This window comes from Gouania willdenowi, unplaced genomic scaffold (genome assembly GCF_900634775.1).
Source record: "Gouania willdenowi unplaced genomic scaffold, fGouWil2.1 scaffold_17_arrow_ctg1, whole genome shotgun sequence".
Lineage (NCBI taxonomy): Eukaryota > Metazoa > Chordata > Actinopteri > Blenniiformes > Gobiesocidae > Gouania > Gouania willdenowi.
In genome coordinates, this window is record NW_021144930.1 from 3,519 (window position 1) to 23,811 (window position 20,293).

The window sequence follows — 20,293 nt, forward strand, 5'->3', positions numbered from 1 at the left end:
ACCTGGGCTGGACACACAACCTCATCAGACAACATGTGTGCAGGTTTAAGCCTGTCCAACGTAACACGCTCCCGGCGCCCACCCACATCCAGCACGAAAGTCTTAGGACCAGCCTCAAGCACCCTAAACGGGCCATCATAAGGTGGCTGAAGCGGCGACCGGTGGGCATCATGCCGCAGAAACACGAAACGGGCTGTAGCGAGCTCCTCAGGCACAAAAGAACGCGGAAAACAGTGGTGAACAGGCGCTGGCATGAGAGCGCTGCCCGGTGAAAAAGGACACACCGCAGGATGCGAAAGCGGGGCAGAACTCTCAGGCAAAAATTCTCCCGGAACGCGGAGCGGCTGACCAAGAACCAACTCAGCCGGTGAGGCATCCAAGTCCTCTTTAGGAGCCGACCGCAGACCGAGCATCACCCAAGGCAAACGATCCACCCAGTTACCGTCCAAGAGTGCCGCGCGCAACGCCGCCTTGAGCGACCGGTGAAAACGCTCGCACAAACCGTTAGCCTGGGGATGGTACGCAGCAGTACGATGAACCTGCACACCCAGGGACCTGGCCAGCGCCGACCAAAGCTCTGAGACAAACTGGGGACCTCTGTCGGAGGTAATATCTGACGGGGTACCGAAACGCGCCACCCAAGCCAAAAGGAATGCACGAGCTACATCCGCGGATGTCGTGGAAGACAGGGGAACTGCCTCCGGCCATCTGGAGGTCCTATCCACCATTGTCAGCAGATGAGTAAAACCTTGTGAGGAAGGCAAAGGACCCACCAGGTCTACATGTACATGATCAAACCGCCTAGCTGGAATTGGAAATGGTTCGAGGGGTGCCTTAGTGTGTCTGTGAATTTTAGCGCGCTGACACGCAACGCACGAAGCGGCCCATTCCCTCACCTCTTTGCGGAGCCCAGGCCAGACAAACTTTGCCCCGACCAGCTTGACCGATGCCCGAACCCCCGGGTGCGAGAGGGAGTGAATCGATTCAAAAACCCGACGACGCCAGGAAACCGGCACGACGGGTCGGGGACGACCCGTGGAGACGTCACAAAGGAGAGCCATGCCCCCGTCCTGCACTACCGCCTCCTCGAGCTTAAGGCCGGTCTCGGCGGACTTAAGAGCGAGGATGTCCGGATCACTTGGCTGGTCAGCAGCCATGGCAGAAAAATCTACCCCGAGGAGTACAGGGCACGCCAGCACCCGCGACAAACAGTCGGCCACAGGGTTAGCCTTACCGGCCACATGCTGAATGTCCGTCGTAAACTCAGAGATGGACGCTAGGTGGCGCTGCTGACGAGCAGACCACGGCTCCGTCACCTTAGCCATGGCAAAAGTTAAAGGCTTATGGTCGACATAAGCCGTGAAAGAACGGCCCTCCAGGAGAAAACGAAAATGACGAGACGCTAAGTACAGCGCCAGCAGCTCCCTGTCAAAAACACTATACTTCCGCTCGTTGTCCCTGAGCTTACGGCTGAAAAACGCAAGAGGCTGCCACGCACCAGCAACGCACTGCTCGACTACCGCCCCCACAGCTACGTCCGAAGCGTCCGTCGTCAGAGCAACCGGCGCGGTGGGTAAGGGGTGCGCCAAAAGCGTTGCCTCCGCTAGAGCCGCTTTAGCACCGTCAAAAGCCAGGACCCGCTCGGGGGTCCAGTCAACCGAGTCCGTGGCCTTCCTCATCTTCAGGGCCCCATAGAGGGGCTGCAGGAGCTGGGCCGCGCGGGGTAGAAAACGATTGTAAAAGTTGACCATTCCCAGAAACTCCTGCAGAGATTTAACCGAAACCGGACGGGGAAAATCTGCCACGGCCTGCACTTTGGCTGGCAACGGAACTGCGCCCTGGGACGAAATGCGGTGGCCCAAAAAATCGATCACCGGTAACCCGAACTGGCACTTCGCCAGGTTAACAATCAGGCCATGTTCGTCAAGGCGCCGAAAAACCTGCCTTAGATGCGACAGGTGCTCGACCACTGATGAGCTGGCCACGAGGATATCGTCTAAATAGACGAACACAAACGTAAGGTCGCGCAACACCGAGTCCATCAACCTTTGAAAAGTTTGTGCTGCCCCTTTGAGGCCAAATGGCATGCGCAAAAACTCAAAGAGCCCAAACGGGGTAATCACCGCGGTTTTAGGAACATCCTCCGCACGCACCGGAACCTGGTGATAACCCCGCACCAGGTCCACCTTTGAAAAAACGGTTGCGCCCGCCAGGTGAGTGGAAAAATCCTGGATGTGTGGGATAGGGTAGCGGTCATGCGCCGTGATGTTATTTAAACGACGAAAATCGCCACACGGACGCCATGACCCATCAGCCTTGGGCACCATGTGGAGCGGAGAAGCCCACGGGCTGTTGGAGCGCCTAACTATCCCCAAACGTTCCATAGTGGAAAACTCCTCTTTCGCTGTAGCCAATTTCGTGGCATCGAGGCGCCGCGCGCGCGCAAAAACCGGCGGGCCCGCGGTGGGGATAAAATGTTCCACGCCATGCTTTGTAACCGCAGTAGAGAATGCAGGAGTAGTCAAAGACGGAAAATCCGCCAATAACCGCTCATAAACACCGCCGGACGCAGAGAAATTAGCGTGTGTCAACGGCCCAAATCCCCCAGTCTGACACGGAAAAGTAGAAAAAGACACAGCATCGATCAAACGACGATTAGTAACATCCACTAACAAACTGTTTGCACACAGAAAATCTGCACCAATGATAGGAACGGTAATGGAAGCAATAACAAAATCCCATTTAAAACTGCGCCCATGAAAAGAAACAGTCACAGACCTGGTGCCATAAGTCCCAATAGAGGATCCATTTGCTGCGCTCAGCAGCGGGCCGCTGCTCCGTGCCGACAGGTCCGACTTTGCAGGGGGAAGAAGGCTCCTCTGAGAACCAGAGTCAACCAGAAACCGTCTCCCCGACAGGGAGTCTTCCAAAAACAGCAGCTCTTGTCGCTCGCCAACACCCACAGCCGCTACTGAGTGCTGGCTTTGGCGTTTCCCTCCATCACAAAAGCGCACGGAGGCACACAGCGCCGCGCCTTTGAGCCAAAACGCAGGTGAAAGAAACACAGGGAGCCACTGCGTTGTCTCCGGGTGGAGACTCCAGCCACCACCGCCGAGCTCTCGTCCCCTTCCGTCCGCTGCAGGTGTTCCGACGCCACGCTCAGCACGGAGAGACGTCTGGTAGCCAGCAGGACACGGTCCGCTTCTTCAGCCAATCTGCGATAATCACCATCCGTCAGGCTTGGGGAGTTGGCTAAAGCCGCGCGCACTGCGGGCGGGAGCTGACGGAGAAAAATGTGTGGGAAAAGGAAACCTCCATCATCCGCTCCCAGCAACGATAGCATGCCGTCCATGAGGTCAACTGCAGAGCCATCACCCAATCCGGGCAGGGAAAGCAACCGATCCGCTCTCTCCGCGGCAGACAGGCTGAATCTCCGGAGCAGCAGCTGTTTGAGCGCGGAGTATTTCCCGCGGTGCGGCGGGTCGCGAAGCAGCTGCATGATGCGCCGTGTGGACTGCTGATCCAGAGCCGCGACAACCAAGAAGTACCTGGAGTCGTCCGCCGTGATTCCTCGCAGGTGGAACAGCGCTTCGACATGCTGGAACCACGCAGCCGGGTCGCTCTGCCAGAACTCTGGAAGCTTCACAGACGCGGCGAAGCCGGCCGGCTGTGAGAGTTGGGGCGACATGGCTGATGAGGAGACACTGCCTTCTCCTTCCTCGAACATGTTCAATACGGGGTCACCAATGTGGCAGGATGAGGAACGACTCAGGTGGAGGTCAGTAGAGCTTTAATCAGTTCAACAGCATCACAAGACTGACTGATACAAAGCGCGCCAAAACATTATAAATGGCGTGAAGCCACACCTCCTACCCATCAACCCCTTGGGTGAGAGAAATATCCCCAAGTGCTCACCACAGAATGGTTATTATAAAGTTAAATTGATGATTATAAAACTTTAACAATTGCTTTATAAAGCATTTAAATATATGTTAATGAATATTATAAAGTTGCAACTAATTCTTGTAATATTAATAACTCATTAATTAATAACTAACTAACTAAACCTAACCCAGATCACCTGGTTATAATAGAGTTGAACTAATGACTAATTAGTTTATTGCAAGTCTTGCCTTCATTTATTCATCTTTAGCAACAATGCTAATGACTTCCACAGATACAAGATTATTTAACCCCAAAAACCTTTTTTTTTTTCATCTAAAAGTGCTACAGGAGCCCCGCTCATAATCATGCATTTTTTGAATTTCCACTAGTGGCAGTTGTTTACAGGTAGTCATGGTAACGCCGGTTATAATTTGAAAAATATCAGAATTAACCGCAGTGTGAGTTTTGCAGCAGGATCAACAACAGTGACAGCACTAAAGACTCACACATAGAACTAAAGGAGGTCTAATATCCTTAAAACCAGCCCGTAAACATTGACCAGCAGAGGTCAGCAGTGACCAAGGTTTGTGACCAAAGCTTTTTAGTAATATTACAAACTTTAATCATACATTCAGCGATATTCCTGAATCAAGTTAGGAAATACTGCTGGATTTGGAATATTGCAAATATAGTTATTTATTCAGATAATTTCCTGAATCTAGTAAACATTTAAATGAAAATATTTGTTTTATAATATTGAAAATGTAGTTATAATCCAGTGTGACTTAACGTTTTTAGATTTGAACTGATATTTTTTATGTATTTATTTATTGTTGATTTTTCCACTCTTTCATTTTTCATGCCAGTTTGAACATCTTCAGTCTCAAACCAGGAAACCGGTCTTGACAATGTCTAAAGCCAAAAGGTTTAAGGTGGACAGGTTGGAGATGTACCCGAAGGATGAGGTCCAAGGGTCCGGACCTGCCCCCCTTGATGACTGCCTGACCAGCCTCAACTGGCTCCACAACTTTTCCATCCTCAGTGCAGACCCGGAGCGGCCCAGTGGCCCCGGGTGTCCCTCCTCCCAGGAGCAGCTCTTCCATGAAAGCTTTGACACCGACTCTCCGTCCAGCCCCGCCGCAGGACACACCGCAGCCACCGGGATGCCTCAGTACCTCGGCAGTGACTCGACCGTTGGTCCCCTGTTCTCCAGGTACCAGGGTTGGGGTCAATTATAATTGCAATTGCTTAATGGATGATTAATTACAATTATGGCGTAATTATAATTGTAATTGTAGTTTTAATGTTGTAATCATAAGTCATTTTTTATTGAGTTTAGATACTTGACTTTGTAATTGTAATTGCCATAAAAATCCTATAAAAATTGTCAATTATAATTTAACGCATGGATCCATGTTAGAGTTCTAAGTTCAGTTCTACACATATGTAGTTAACAGTTATTAAATCATGTTTCATTTCAAGCTTTCTCACATTTTATCATTTGAACAAAAATGAAACTGAGTGTTATACTGATATAAAAAATTCTAGACACACACACCAAAAATATTAAAAAACCTATATTTTCATTGATTAGGAAGCCTAACAAGGTAACCAATAGATATGAAATAAATTACATGATATATATTTGTTTTTAGTGTATTTTACAGCTGATTTAGGACCAGTTATCATAAGAGATGCTAACAGAAAGCTAACACAAGATGAAGGTTAACTTAATTTAGGTTATTTATTACAGTGTCAGTGATTAATTGTATATGAACTTTAGTAATTGAATATGTAATTGTAATTGACTTTGAGGTTTAAAAAAATTGTTATTGAAATGTAATTTGAAAAAATGCTGGTCATTTTAATCATAATTGAATTGTTAATAGACAATGGGTAATTGAAAATGTAATTATAACTGAAAAATGTAATTGACTCCAACCCAGGGACCCTCACATCCAGATGCAGCCCATCCCTCTGGTGGAGGTGGACTACAAGACCAACCCCAAAGCCAAACCACCTCATTCCCACTCCTCTCTCATCTACATGGCCATGCAGGCCAGCGAACAGCCCAAAGTCACTTTGTCCACCATCTATAAGTGGATCAAAGAGAACTTCTGCTACTACAGACACGCAGAGCCCACCTGGCAGGTAAGTGACACCCACTTTTATTATTTATGACTATCCATCTCCCTTCATTTATCATCACTTACTCATATTTGCTCAATGGTTTTGTAATAAATATTTCTTTTATTGTGTCTTTGTTACAGAACTCTATTCGTCACACCTTGTCCCTCAACAAGAGGTTCAAGAAGGTCCCTCGACAGAAAGACGAGCCCGGCAGAGGAGGATTCTGGAAAATCAACCCAGATCACTCAGACATGTGTGTCAAGAGACTTTCCAGACGCAAGAAACGTTTTCAGGGCTATCAGGACACTGCAAGCACTTCTTCTGTTAATGTAGATATGAGTCCTGAACAGAAGACCCTGTCGCCTACGGACAGTAGAGGGACCACGAGGTCTACAGAGACACTGCTTGATCTTGACATTCTTGCAGCAGCGTGTCTTGAAGTTTTCGGTGGAAATTGTAACACCTTGGAGGATTTGGACCTCACCTCTGCTGTTAGGGTCCAGGAATGTGAGATGGAAGGGAAGCAGCAACCAACAGGAGAGCAGGAAAGGTGGTGGGGAGGAGGAGAAGAAACCATGAACCACCAGCTGTCCTATGGCTACATGGACCTGTTATTCTCTGAGCAGTCAGAGGTAGGAGAGGTGCAGCCATTGGTGGAGGTCACAGTGGGGACAGAGACCGTACCCCAAACCCTGGATCAAGGCTTTGGTCTGAGTGAGGGCTTCTTCACATCTGCCTATGACCATCCACCACCAACAACACTGACTGTCCTATAACAAACCACGTAAGAATCTTTGTAATATGTATATATTGTATTATATGTGGAAATATGTTTTAAATTTGTATTTCTTTTTTGATTTTTTATTCATATTTTGTTCAGTATTTTCATTTGTCTTTTGCTATACATTTTTGTGAACTTTGTTTATATATTCGTTTTCATCATATATCTTGTTCCCTGGGACTGAAAATTCTTTTTTTTTTACTTTTTCACTGAAAGTTAAGGATAATAATATCAAACCAACACAGCTCGCCCTGAAAAATGATACAGTGAAGGACAGACTGAGGACACAGACTTTATTATCTTTTTTATTATCAATCTATAATGCAAGAAAGGTCTGTGTGTGTGTGTGTGTCTGTGTGTGTGTGTGTGTGTGTGTGTGTGTGTGTGTGTGTGTGTGTATTTATAACAAAAATAGTAAATCAAAACAAAAAACTAAACATTTATACAAAAAGTACACAAAACGACAATTATAATTTAACGCATGGATAAATGTTAGAGTTCTAAGTTCAGTTCTACACATATGTAGTTAACAGTTATTAAATCATGTTTCATTTCAAGCTTTCTCACATTTTATCATTTGAAACAAAAATGAAACTTAGTGTTATATTGATATCAAAAATGCTCAGACGCACACACCAAAAATATTAAAAAACCTATATTTTCATTGATTAGGAAGCCTAACAAGGTAACCAATAGATATGTAATAAATTACATGATATATATTTGTTTTTAGTGTATTTTACAGCTGATTTAGGACCAGTTATCATAAGAGATGCTAACAGAAAGCTAACACAAGAGGAAGTTTAGTGTCAATGATTAATTGTATATGAACTTTAGTAATTGAATATGTAATTGTAATTGACTTTGAGGTTTAAAAAAATTGTAATTGAAATGTACTTTGAAAAAATGTTGGTCATTGTAATCATAATTGAATTGTTAATTGACAATGGGTAATTGAAAATGTAATTATAACTGAAAAATGTAATTGACTCCATCCCAGGTACCCTCACATCCAGATGCAGCCCATCCCTCTGGTGGAGGTGGACTACAAGACCAACCCCAAAGCCAAACCACCTCATTCCCACTCCTCTCTCATCTACATGGCCATGCAGGCCAGTGAACAGCCCAAAGTCACTTTGTCCACCATCTATAAGTGGATCAAAGAGAACTTCTGCTACTACAGACACGCAGAGCCCACCTGGCAGGTAAGTGACACCCACTTTTATTATTTATGACTATCCATCTCCCTTCATTTATCATCACTTACTCATATTTGCTCAATGGTTTTGTAATAAATCTTGCTTTTATTGTGTCTTTGTTACAGAACTCTATTCGTCACACCTTGTCCCTCAACAAGAGGTTCAAGAAGGTCCCTCGACAGAAAGACGAGCCCGGCAGAGGAGGATTCTGGCAAATCAACCCAGATCACTCAGACATGTGTGTCAACAGACTTTTCAGACGCAAGAAACGTTTCCAGGGCTATCAGGACACTGCAAGCACTTCTTCTGTTAATGAAGATATGAGTCCTGAACAGAAGACCCTGTCGCCTACGGACAGTAGAGGGACCACGAGGTCTACAGAGACACTGCTTGATCTTGGTCCTATGGCTACATGGACCTGTTATTCTCTGAGCAGTCAGAGGTAGGAGAGGTGCAGCCATTGGTGGAGGTCACAGTGGGGACAGAGACCGTACCCCAAACCCTGGATCAAGGCTTTGGTCTGAGTGAGGGCTTCTTCACATCTACCTATGACCATCCACCACCAACAACACTGACTGTCCTATAACAAACCACGTAAGAATCTTTGTAATATGTATATATTGTATTATATGTGGAAATTAGTTTTAAATTTGTATTTTTTTTTTTTGATTTTTAATTCATATTTTGTTCAGTATTTTCATTTGTCTTTTGCTATACATTTTTGTGAACTTTGTTTATATATTCGTTTTCATCATATTTTGCTCCCTGGGACTGAAAATTCTTTTTTTTACTTTTTCACTGAAAGTTAAGGATAATAATATCAAACCAACACAGGTCGCCCTGAAAAATGATACAATGAAGGACAGACTGAGGACACAGACTTTATTATCTTTTTTATTATCAATCTATAATGCAAGAAAGGTTTGTGTGTGTGTGTGTGTGTGTGTGTGTGTGTGTGTGTGTTTTCATAACAAAAATAGTAAATCAAAACAAAAAACTAAACATTTATACAAAAAGTACACAAAACGACAATTATAATTTAACACATGGATCCATGTTAGAGTTCTAAGTTCAGTTCTACACATATGTAGTTAACAGTTATTAAATCATGTTTCATTTCAAGCTTTCTCACATTTTATCATTTGAACAAAAATGAAACTGAGTGTTATACTGATATCAAAAATGCTCAGACACACACACCAAAAATATTAAAAAACCTATATTTTCATTGATTAGGAAGCCTAACAAGGTAACCAATAGATATGAAATAAATTACATGATATATATTTGTTTTTAGTGTATTTTACAGCTGATTTAGGACCAGTTATCATAAGAGATGCTAACAGAAAGCTAACACAAGAGGAAGGTTAACTTCATTTAGGTTATTTATTACAGTGTCAGTGATTAATTGTATATGAACTTTAGTAATTGAATATGTAATTGTAATTGACGTTGAGGTTTAAAAAAATTGTAATTGAAATGTAATTTGAAAAAATGTTGGTCATTGTAATCATAATTGAATTGTTAATTGACAATGGGTAATTGAAAATGTAATTATAACTGAAAAATGTAATTGACTCCAACCCAGGTACCCTCACATCCAGATGCAGCCCATCCCTCTGGTGGAGGTGGACTACAAGACCAACCCCAAAGCCAAACCACCTCATTCCCACTCCTCTCTCATCTACATGGCCATGCAGGCCAGTGAACAGCCCAAAGTCACTTTGTCCACCATCTATAAGTGGATCAAAGAGAACTTCTGCTACTACAGACACGCAGAGCCCACCTGGCAGGTAAGTGACACCCACTTTTATTATTTATGACTATCCATCTCCCTTCATTTATCATCACTTACTCATATTTGCTCAATGGTTTTGTAATAAATCTTGCTTTTATTGTGTCTTTGTTACAGAACTCTATTCGTCAAACCTTGTCCCTCAACAAGTGTTTCATGAAGGTCCCTCGACAGAAAGACGAGCCCGGCAGAGGAGGATTCTGGAAAATCAACCCAGAGGCAAAGACTTTATTATCTTTTTCATTATCTATCTATAATGCAAGAAAGGTCTGTGTGTGTGCGTGTGTGTATTTATAACAAATATAGTAAATAAAAACAAAAAACTAAACATTTATACAAAAAGTACACAAAACGACAACAGAAATGCACAAAAATATACATAAAGGCTCCACTCAAAATAAACAAAACTTAATATTTGTACAAAAATACAAAAAATGACTCCAGAATCACATTACAATGGCAACAAAAAACAAAAATCCACAAAAAGACAACAGAAAGATACAAAATTACACTTATTGACTCCAATAAACATTACAGAAAAATACATCCAACCTTCAAACACGTACTCATTTCAGATCACTTCTTGGTATTTTTTGAATTAAAAATATCGGCTTAAATTCTGAGAGAATCCTGCAGTCTGTGCCTTTTCCTCGCCCTCCGCTCTCTTTTCTGTTTCAGGTGTCTTGATGCTGGAGATAACGGTTCCTGATCGATGGCTCACGGCACAACTAATCTGGGACACTTTGGGCTGATCAATGGTTCGCGACTCAACTAGTCTGGAACACTTGGATGGACTCATCAATGTTTCGCTTCTCAACTAGTCTGGAACACTTGGATGGACTATCCTTTTATCCTATTCTGTTTGTCCCTCTGTTCACTAACCCCAACCAGTAGAAGCGGATGGCTGCCACCTCTGAACCTGGTTCCGCTGGAGATTTCTTCCTATAAAAAAGAGGGAGTTTTTTCTTCCCACTGTCGCTAAATGCTTGTTCATGTGGATCTTGTTGGGTTCTTTCTTCTTTTTATTATGGACTTTATATTTTGTATGAGGTACCAAGTGTAAAAATGTACTATAAAAGTTTTCGATAACACATTTTCATTATTTATCTCACTTTTCTCATATTTAGCACTTTTTCCTACATTTAACACAACATTTAACCACATATATAGAGGTAAAAAAATGCACTAAATCTAAATATATAAATATAAATATAAATGGTATATGTTATATTGGTGAAGAGGTGGGTGGGACGGTTTTGTGTGTCTCTGCTTGTGCATTGGTTGAGGTTACAATGGGCGGGGTCAATTAGCATATGAACGAAACATTTAAGTTCCACATTTAGATTTAGATTTAAACATTTAGATTTAACATTTAACATTTAGATTTAGATTTAACATGAAGATTTCACATTTAGATTTAACATTTAACATTCAGATTTAACATTTAACATTCATATTTAAAATATATATATAAAATTTAACATTTAGACTTAGATTTAACATTTAGATATAACATATAACATTTAGATTTAAAATTTAGATATAGATTTAACATTTAGATATAACATATACCATTTAGATTTAGATTTATATATTTAGATTTTATGCTTTATTTTACCTCTATTTATGTGGTTAAATGTTGTGTTAAATGTAGGAAAATGTGCTAAATATGAGAAAAGTGAGATAAATAATGTAAATGTGTTAGCTAAAACTTTTTTAGTACATTTTTACACTTACCACCCAATTATTTTGCTCAGCGCTTTGAGATGACTTTCTTCTATTTTGTGCTGTATAAATAAAGTTGCATTGAATTGAATTTGGTCATAATTGACAACTCTACTTAAGCTCCTCCCACTACTATACTGTAGTAGTTATATTTAAAGCTGATGTTTTTTTTTAAATGTGGGATTAAATAACACTGAATGATAATCAATGAAAGGAAGACTTTACATGTGAACATATTGGTTTAAATACATAATAGTGATGTGGCAGTCCAAATTCTAACAACATATTTCATTTAAAAGCTAGTAATACTTAATCAGAGGTGAAAATAACTGATTACAAAGTACTCATGTTATTGTAATTGAAATGCTTTTTATTGATACTTTTTTCAGTATATTTCTAAATCAGTGTTTTGACCTGTACTTACAGTACGTTTTAAAATAAGTAATTTATTACTTTTCTGCCAACAGTTACTGAGTATTTTTTTATGTTAAAATGATCAACAGATTTTGTAAAACTACAAAGAATGAAATGACCAGACAACAATCAAATGCATCACACCATAGTCGACCAATCAGATTAAAGGTAATGCACGGCACCAAAACAGCATTGAATGCTGGTTCTTTTCTTAGTTTCAGAGTTCATTAATGTAGTTATATTTTTTTATTATTATTTTGAATTGAATTAATTTGTGTTATTTAATTTAAAAATTTTTTTTGGCAGAATATTCATTTTATACGCAGGTGCCTTTGTGTAAAAATAAGGTTTACAAGGTAATCATGTCAAGATTTATTATGGATCAGGTCTATGAAAGGATAGGGCACTGCATGAGTACCTCACATAATGGTCTAATTTGTGTTTTTTGCAAGGGTGACAAAAATACTAGTCTTCAGTACTCAAGTAAAAGTATAGATACTTGAATAAAAATAACTCTGGTAAAAGTAAAAGTATTGAAGTTGCTCCCTTACTTGAGTAAAAGTAAAAAAGTACATGCTACTAAATGTACTGTACTGTAATTAAAAAGTATAACAAATGTTCCTTCAATTATAAGACAGTGTTTTTAAACCAGCAAATTCTATATCCTTTATTTTTTTTAAGAACTTGTAGAATACTGGTTTATGAAAACAAGTAAAATCTGTTACCCTTGAACATCTGGAGAATTTAGCACTCATAATGAACACAATTTGTAAATAAAATGTGTCAAGAAATAAAATGTTCAATAAAACCCAGAGCAGCTTTGAGTTTAACGTCCTTAAGAACTTGTGTTAAACTGGTACATGGACATAAATTAAATCTGTTACCCTATATGAACACCTGGAGAATTTAGCACTAATTATAGATTAAAATAAATGTGTAAATAAAATGTTTCAAGCTTCTCCTCCAGCTTCACGGTTGTTGGTTGTGGAAGATGACGTCACGATGTAAAAAGAAGCAATTGTGACGTCATCTTTAATGGTCATAAAATTAAGGCCGTAGCTATGGATACGTTAAAACCACTCGGCCATCCTGGCACGGTGAAAACATAGGCATATTACACTTATGTAGTGTTGGAATGGATTATTATTCATGGTTTCTTTTTGTGTGTAATGCTATAATTATATATCTTTATAATCAATAATCCTGTAATTATATATCTTTATAATCAATAATCCTGTAATTATATATCTTTATAATCAATAATCCTGTAATTATAATCTTATAATCAAAATCCTGTAATTATATATCTTTATAATCAATAATCCTGTTAATAAAATACATTCTCAGTCAATCCAACTTTTTTTAAAGCCCCACAGGACAAGGACAAACAATTTCAGAACATCTGATTTTGACTTAATCTAAATCTAACAATAACAACCATGTACGTAAGCGATGATACAAATCAGATATAAATTACTAGGAAACTCAGATTAACACTAAAATGTCAGTTTGATCCAAAATGCACAAAGTCTAAATCATTAACAAATACGAATAATTATATTTTAAAAATTAAACTTATTACACATTAAACATCTCATACATACCTAATAAATCAAATAAACAGACACAATAAACCACTAAATGCTAAATAATATTAATAATAATATTGCTTTAAATCACCAGTAAATAACATCTTTAACTAACTAAAATAACTGATTGTTTAATTTCTAAATGTAAAACATCTTATAATTAAAATTAATACTGTAAGATTTCAACTTTTGAAAACTGTGCATTGACATACATTTCTTCCTGCATGTACAGTGGGCCATAAAAGTATTTATTCAGCCACCAAATGTGCAAGTTGTCCCACTTAAAAAGATGAGAGAGGCCTGTAATTTTCATCATAAATATACCTCAACTATGAGAGACAAAATGAAAAAAAAAAAATCAAGAAAATCACATTGTAGGATTTTTAATAAATTTATTGGTAAATCCCTCTGTAAAATAAATATTTGGTCACCTACAAACAAGCCAGATTTGTGTCTCTCACAGACCTGTAACTTCTTCTTTAAGAGGCTCCTCTGTCCTCCACTCGTTACCTGTATTAATGGCACCTGTTTGAACTGGTTACCAGTATAAAAGACACCTGTCCACAACCTCAGACAGTCACACTCCAAACTCTACTATGGCCAACACCAAAGAGCTGTCAAAGGACACCAGAAACACAATAGTAGACCTGCACCAGGCTGGGAAGACTGAATCTGTAATAGGTAAACAGCTTGGTGTGAAGAAATCAACTGTAGGAGCAATTATTAGAAAATGGAAGACATACAAGACCACTGATAATCTCCCTCAATCTGGGGCTCCACACAAGATCTCACCCTGTGGGGTCAAATGATCACAAGAACAGTGAGCAAAAATCCCAGAACCACACGGGGGGACCTAGTGAATAACCTGCAGAGAGCTGGGACCAAAGTAACAAAGGCTACCATCAGTAACACACTACGCCACCAGGGATTCAAATCCTGCAGTGCCAGACGTGTCCTCCTGCTTAAACCAGTACATGTCCAGACCTGTCTGAAGTTTGCTAGAGAGCATTTGGATGATCCAGAAGAGGATTGGGTGAATGTCATATGGTCAGATGAAACCAAAATAGAACTTTTTGGTAAAAACTCAACTAGTCGTGTTTGGAGGAGAAAAAACACCATACCATGTGTAAAGCATGTGACAAAGGGCAGCCCTGGTGGAGTCCAACCCTCACTGGAAACCAGTTTGACTTACTGCCAGCAATGCGGACCTTTCTAATATTAAATACATTATTCATAATTTTATTTTTCTTCTCATTTGTCTTCTGTAGAATTTATTTATTCATTTATATTTTGGCTGCACAATTAAAGTTAAAGAATAAACAAAATATAATTTGAGAAATTTGCATCCAGCAGTCATCACTGCATTTATGAATATTAGTTCTAAAAACATTTTTAATATTAGGATTTGGTACAATTTCAGTAAACAATGTTACGATTTATTTAGTATTTACTTTTCTGACGTGCAATAACTCAAAAAAAAATTCTAAAAAGTTTTGTTTAAATCATATTAATTGCATATAGTTAGTAGGGGTGAGTATTGGCAATGATGTTACAATACGATACGTGTCACGATACAATAATATTGTAATATATTGAGATACTCTACCCAGTTAATATCAAAATTAAACATAAAGATGAAAAATCAAGTTGCTGTATATGTTCATCAGAAGATATTGATCATTCAGAGGACAAAATACAGTGTTACACACTGCCATCATAAAATAAAGTGCAACAAGTTTCTTTTCACTGAAACTACTGTGTAGAAGTCTCAAAGTAACCATGACAACATAATGACGGCATTGGAACAACTGTAAGTGAGAACATTAAGGATAAAACACCCTGAGTTACTGATAATGCAAAAAAATATAAAAAATAATGTATCCTATTGTATCAGTTTAAACACTGATCTGAACAGATTATATGAAAATAAAATGCCTGTGCATACATAAATATTGCAGGAATTACACACTGCCATCATTAAATCATGTGCATCAAGTAACCATTGAACACATTGAAAGCATTGTAATCACTGAAATATTGCAGAAATACACAAAAATATTGATTAAATATTGTCCCCCTACAAACCTAATAGTTAGTGAAAATCTATTATTTTAATTTATTTTTGTTGAATTAAAAGAAGGGAAATGTTTCAGGTTCAGAATAATCCATCTTTAAATTAAATATATTTGAGTGTAGTTTTAAGAAGGTGGTCACTGGGTCCTGAAGTCACACCATTTTAAAACTAGTGTTTTTACATTAACAACTAAGCAGAAGCAGAAGCAGATAACTGGTTTCCACTGAAGGACTTTATGTTCAAATGTATGTTCCACCAATAGTTAAACTGCAGCCCAACAATGTCAGACTGACACCAACTTAGCTTTAAACCATAGCAAACTACCCTTATTAATACATTACATGAAACATTGAAACACACGCTCACAGTTAAACACAAAAATGCATAATGTGTTAAGTCCAAAACGTCCTTTCCTTACAAACAAAGAACAAAACCACTGCAAACACATTCACACCATCATGGAGAGGATCCAAGATGGCGGAGTGAGAGGACACTTATTTGCAGGCTCACAATAAATACATTGTGTATTCCTGGAATTGTGAACTTTGTGGTGCAATAACCCAAAGCCTACCAAAAAGGAACATTTTCAAAGCCTTTTGACTTTGTTAGTCATATATTGAGCGTACCGAAATGTCAGACCACGACTACAGTGTGTGTGTTCAACCTGTTGCTGTTCTATCCGTGTCGGACGGTGAGGTGGAAGACATTGAGGTAGATGAAACCTCTAAAGCAGGCAGGATAAACCTGGCCCATACTCCAATCAAAAGCCCTAAACCCAAGAAGTTGAAGGCAAGCGGCGACAAAAAGGAAGAGGAAAATTTCAACGCTACTCTTCTCCACGCAATTCAGGTGCTGACTGGGAAAGTGGATGATCAGACTGAACTGATGAAGAGCTTTGACAGACGTATTGAAGCGAATGCGGTGGCTGCAAGTGAGAACAGAAAAGAAATTGTTCAGCTTCAGAAAAAAGTTGAAGAGCTTCATATGGAAAATGTCAAGCTTAATAATGCAAGTAAGGAACAGGCTCGGTACAAAAGGAGGTGGAATCTCCGGCTGACCGGTCTCCAGGAGAAGGAAGGTGAAGACACGAGAGAGGCTGTCATCATGATTCTCACCAGAATTGTTCCAATGGTTGTGGATCGTCTGAGAGACACTGTGGATGTTGTGCACCGCCTGGGGAAGAGAAACACCGCTACTTCACCGAGCACGCCGAGGCAAATTATCATCCAGTTCTGGTTGAAAATGGTGTGGGATGAAGTGTGGAAAAAGTCCAGAGAGGCACGAGTGTGCAGCGAGATGCACATTCGTTTCAGAGAGGATTTTTCAAAAGAGGAACGGGAGGCTCGCTCCAAGCTGTGGCCCCTGGTTGTGGAGGCCAGGAAGAAAGGGAAACGAACATTCCTAAAGGAAGGGTATGCTCTGATTGACAACCAGCGTGTGGACCCTAAATGATTATCTTTGTGGGGCTTTCATTGCTCCAGTACAGGTACTCTGACTGTTTTGCACTGACGTTTTGAAGGTTTGAAATGTTTAAGGTTGTTGCAAAAACGTTATTATTGATTTGTATTATGGATATATGTGTATCTCACCCCTGCACATCACGTTCCTTGCACATTTATTCTATATTGTGAATGTTATCTTTTATGTCGTTAAACGCCAGGGGGTTCAGGAATACTGTGAAACGTAAGACAATTTTTCTTTTTGTAAAGAGCAGAAGTGCAATTTAATTTTCTTACAAGAGACTCATTCAACGGAGGAATTCAGCCGTGGAATTTAACGACGAAAATTAAATTCTTTTATGTGTGTATGGCTATAACAAAAAAGCTCAGAACAAAAAAGTAAGTTGTTGGAGGAATGGAAACTGACTTACACCACTGACAAAGTCATCGTTGGGGGAGACTATAACCTGGCTCCTGACCTCTGGATGGACCGGCTTCCTCCAAAGGGACAATATCATAATTATGAGGAAATCATTGTTGATTTTATTTCCAAGGAAAACCTAATTGACATTTGGAGAATGAGAAACTCCAATACTTTGCAATATACTTGGGTTAATTCTGCTAACAACGGTCAACATTCAAGGATAGATTTTTGGTTAATTTCTACAAACCTAATTAATAATGTGCATAAATGTGAGATAACAGCTTCACCCCTGACAGATCACTGTGCAATTACAATATGTCTCCAGCCTGATGGGCTTCAATATATACCTAACCCTTTATGGAAATTTAATAGTAGCCTTCTTGAAAGTGAGGAATTTTGTAGTGAAACTAAAAATTTGGTAAAGAAAATTATTAAATTAGAAATGACACCTTAAAGTAAATGGGAGTGGTTTAAATTCCAAATTAGAGAAACAGCCATTAGCAGAAGTAAATACATTTCTAAAGCTAAGAAACAAAAACAACAGGACATTATAAATGATATCAATAAACTATGTCATAAACTGGAGTTATCTTTAGATGAACAAGTTATATTAAATGACTTGCATAACCAACTTGATCATCTATACTTGGATAAAGCCAAAGGAGCATTTGTTTGCTCTAGAGCTCGTTGGATTGAAGGTGAAAAAAATTCATCTCATTTCTTTAGTCTGGAAAAGCAAAGACAAATAAAAAAGAAAATTCATAAGCTACTTGTTAACAAGATAAGTATTGATAATCAACAACAGGTAAATGAGGAAATAAGAACATTTTATAGTGATCTGTATGGATCCAAATTTGCTGGGGATGATTGCAAATAGTTTTTTGAGGAAATTAGGGAGAAAAGAAAAACAATTGACGCAGACTTTATGCAGCATATGGAGGATGATCTTACAATTGAAGAGTTAGATATAGCAATGAAGCAAATGCCAAAAGGAAAGTCACCAGGTATTGATGGTTTAACTGTGGAATTTTATTCCTTTTTCTGGAACGATATCAGAGAAATGCTCTTTAAGGCCTTTCAAGAATGTATTTCAACTGGACACCTGTCTTCTACTATGAAACATGGAATAATCACCTTAATCCCAAAACCCAATAAGGATAAATTATCACTTGACAATTGGAGGCCGATTACTCTTTTATGTAATGACTATAAATTGTTAGCACGTGTACTCTAAGAGATTAGATATGGGTTTAAACAATATAGTTGATGAATGCCAATCAGCCTTTGTAAAAGGCAGAAATATTCATAACCATACAAGGCTGATTATTGATATGTTAGATTATAGAGATTATATTGAAACAGACAGTCTGGTGTTATTTATAGACTTTTTCAAGACATTTGACACTGTTGAACATCCCTTTTTACTGAAAACACTTCACTTCTTGGGCTTTGGAGAACAGTTCTGTAACATTGTAGAGATGCTATATACTGACATCACTAGTTCAGTCTCTCTGAATCCTGGTGTGACTCCTAGATTCGAGGTGTTACGTTGAATTCGACAGGGTTCCCCCATCTCCCCAAACTTTTCATCCTAGCAACAAGTTATTATCAGTTCTGATCAATAACTCCAGTGATATACAGGAATTACAATTTTTAACAAAGAGTTTAAGATAAGCCAATTTGCAGAGACACCTGTTTCTTTTAAAGAATAAATCCAATAGTGGATAAACTCTTAGTATTATTTCATTATTCTCTAAAGCATCAGGATTGTCTCTTAATATCAAAAAATGGTGAATTACTCCCTATCCACACCTTGCTCTGATTCCTCTATTTCCTCAATTAGAGTTGAGACGGAAGTCAAGTATTTAGGATATGTTGATTTCTAAAAATATAGTAAAAAGGGAAGAACACTAGACATTACAAATCGTAATGAGTAATGTGAAGAGATCATTAAGCCATTGGCTAACCAGGGACGCTACTATCTTTGGTAGAATCACTATCTAAAGCAGAAGGTATTTTCCAAATTGATTTATCCCTGTCATTCATATATATTTCCTCATGAACATTAATAAAGCTAACTCGTTATTTATCAGTTCTTAGGGAGGAATAAAAACACACTACATTAGAAGTCACAACTTGTTAAGGCGAGTATGATAGTGGTGGTATTAAAGCCCCAGATTTAGTCTATGATTGGCACCTTCAGACTGAACTGGATCAAATCTTGTCTTTCCCAACCAAACTCTATGTGGTTTCACATTCCAAGATCTTTATTTCAGCAAATAGGAGGCTTGGATTTTGTTTTGAAGTGTAACTTTGACGTGAACAGAATTCCTACAAAGTAGTCCGATTTCCATAAACAAGCTCTTATTTTTTCAAAGATGGTTTTTTCCCACAACTTTTCCCCTCACAATTTGACTATATGGAACTACAGAGTAATTACTATTAGCAGGGAATCAGTTTTTATCAATAATGTTTAACTAGGACATATTGTTTTTGTGACCCCGACTTGATGGATAATAATGTTCGTTTTTGAGTTATGCAGATTTCATAGGAAAATATGATTTAAATTGCTCTCAAAGAGAATTTAACAAAATAAGTAAATCAATTCCTTTATCATTAGTCCAGTTGATACACAACTATCTAATATACAACAAATCATTACCTATGTTACCAAATCTTTTAATTGGAGAATATAATTTGTTGGGGAAAAAAAACTACAACAATAAGTTTTTTAGTTACGTTCTAAAATGTAAAATATTCCATGGGTATTGCAGGGGGTTACAGCAGAGCCCTAACCTGAGGAACCCCACTACCTTAAAAAAAGCCTATTCTAAATAT

General features: G+C 39.0%; 1 protein-coding gene across 3 annotated transcripts; it reads left to right on the top strand.

Annotated features, from left to right (window-relative positions):
- Nucleotides 1-4,310: 4,310 nt before the first annotated feature.
- Nucleotides 4,311-10,087, top strand: LOC114458776 (forkhead box protein J1-B-like). 3 transcript variants are annotated; one of them, XR_003673144.1, is made up of 7 exons: nt 4,311-4,468; nt 4,752-5,098; nt 5,832-6,036; nt 6,156-6,617; nt 8,408-8,589; nt 9,578-9,788; nt 9,908-10,087. XR_003673144.1 is itself a non-coding variant. In XM_028441168.1 (5 exons), exons 2-4 carry the CDS (start codon nt 4,794-4,796, stop codon nt 6,789-6,791), a joined length of 1,146 nt encoding a protein of 381 aa, XP_028296969.1. In that variant the 5' UTR covers nt 4,311-4,468; nt 4,752-4,793; the 3' UTR covers nt 6,792-6,799; nt 7,797-7,934. The 3 variants fall into 3 exon arrangements, 1 of the variants encoding a protein (XP_028296969.1); XR_003673143.1 differs by having other exon boundaries at nt 9,584-9,788; XM_028441168.1 differs by lacking the exons at nt 8,408-8,589; nt 9,578-9,788; nt 9,908-10,087 and adding an exon at nt 7,797-7,934 and having other exon boundaries at nt 6,156-6,799.
- The last annotated feature ends 10,206 nt before the right edge of the window (nt 10,088-20,293 follow it).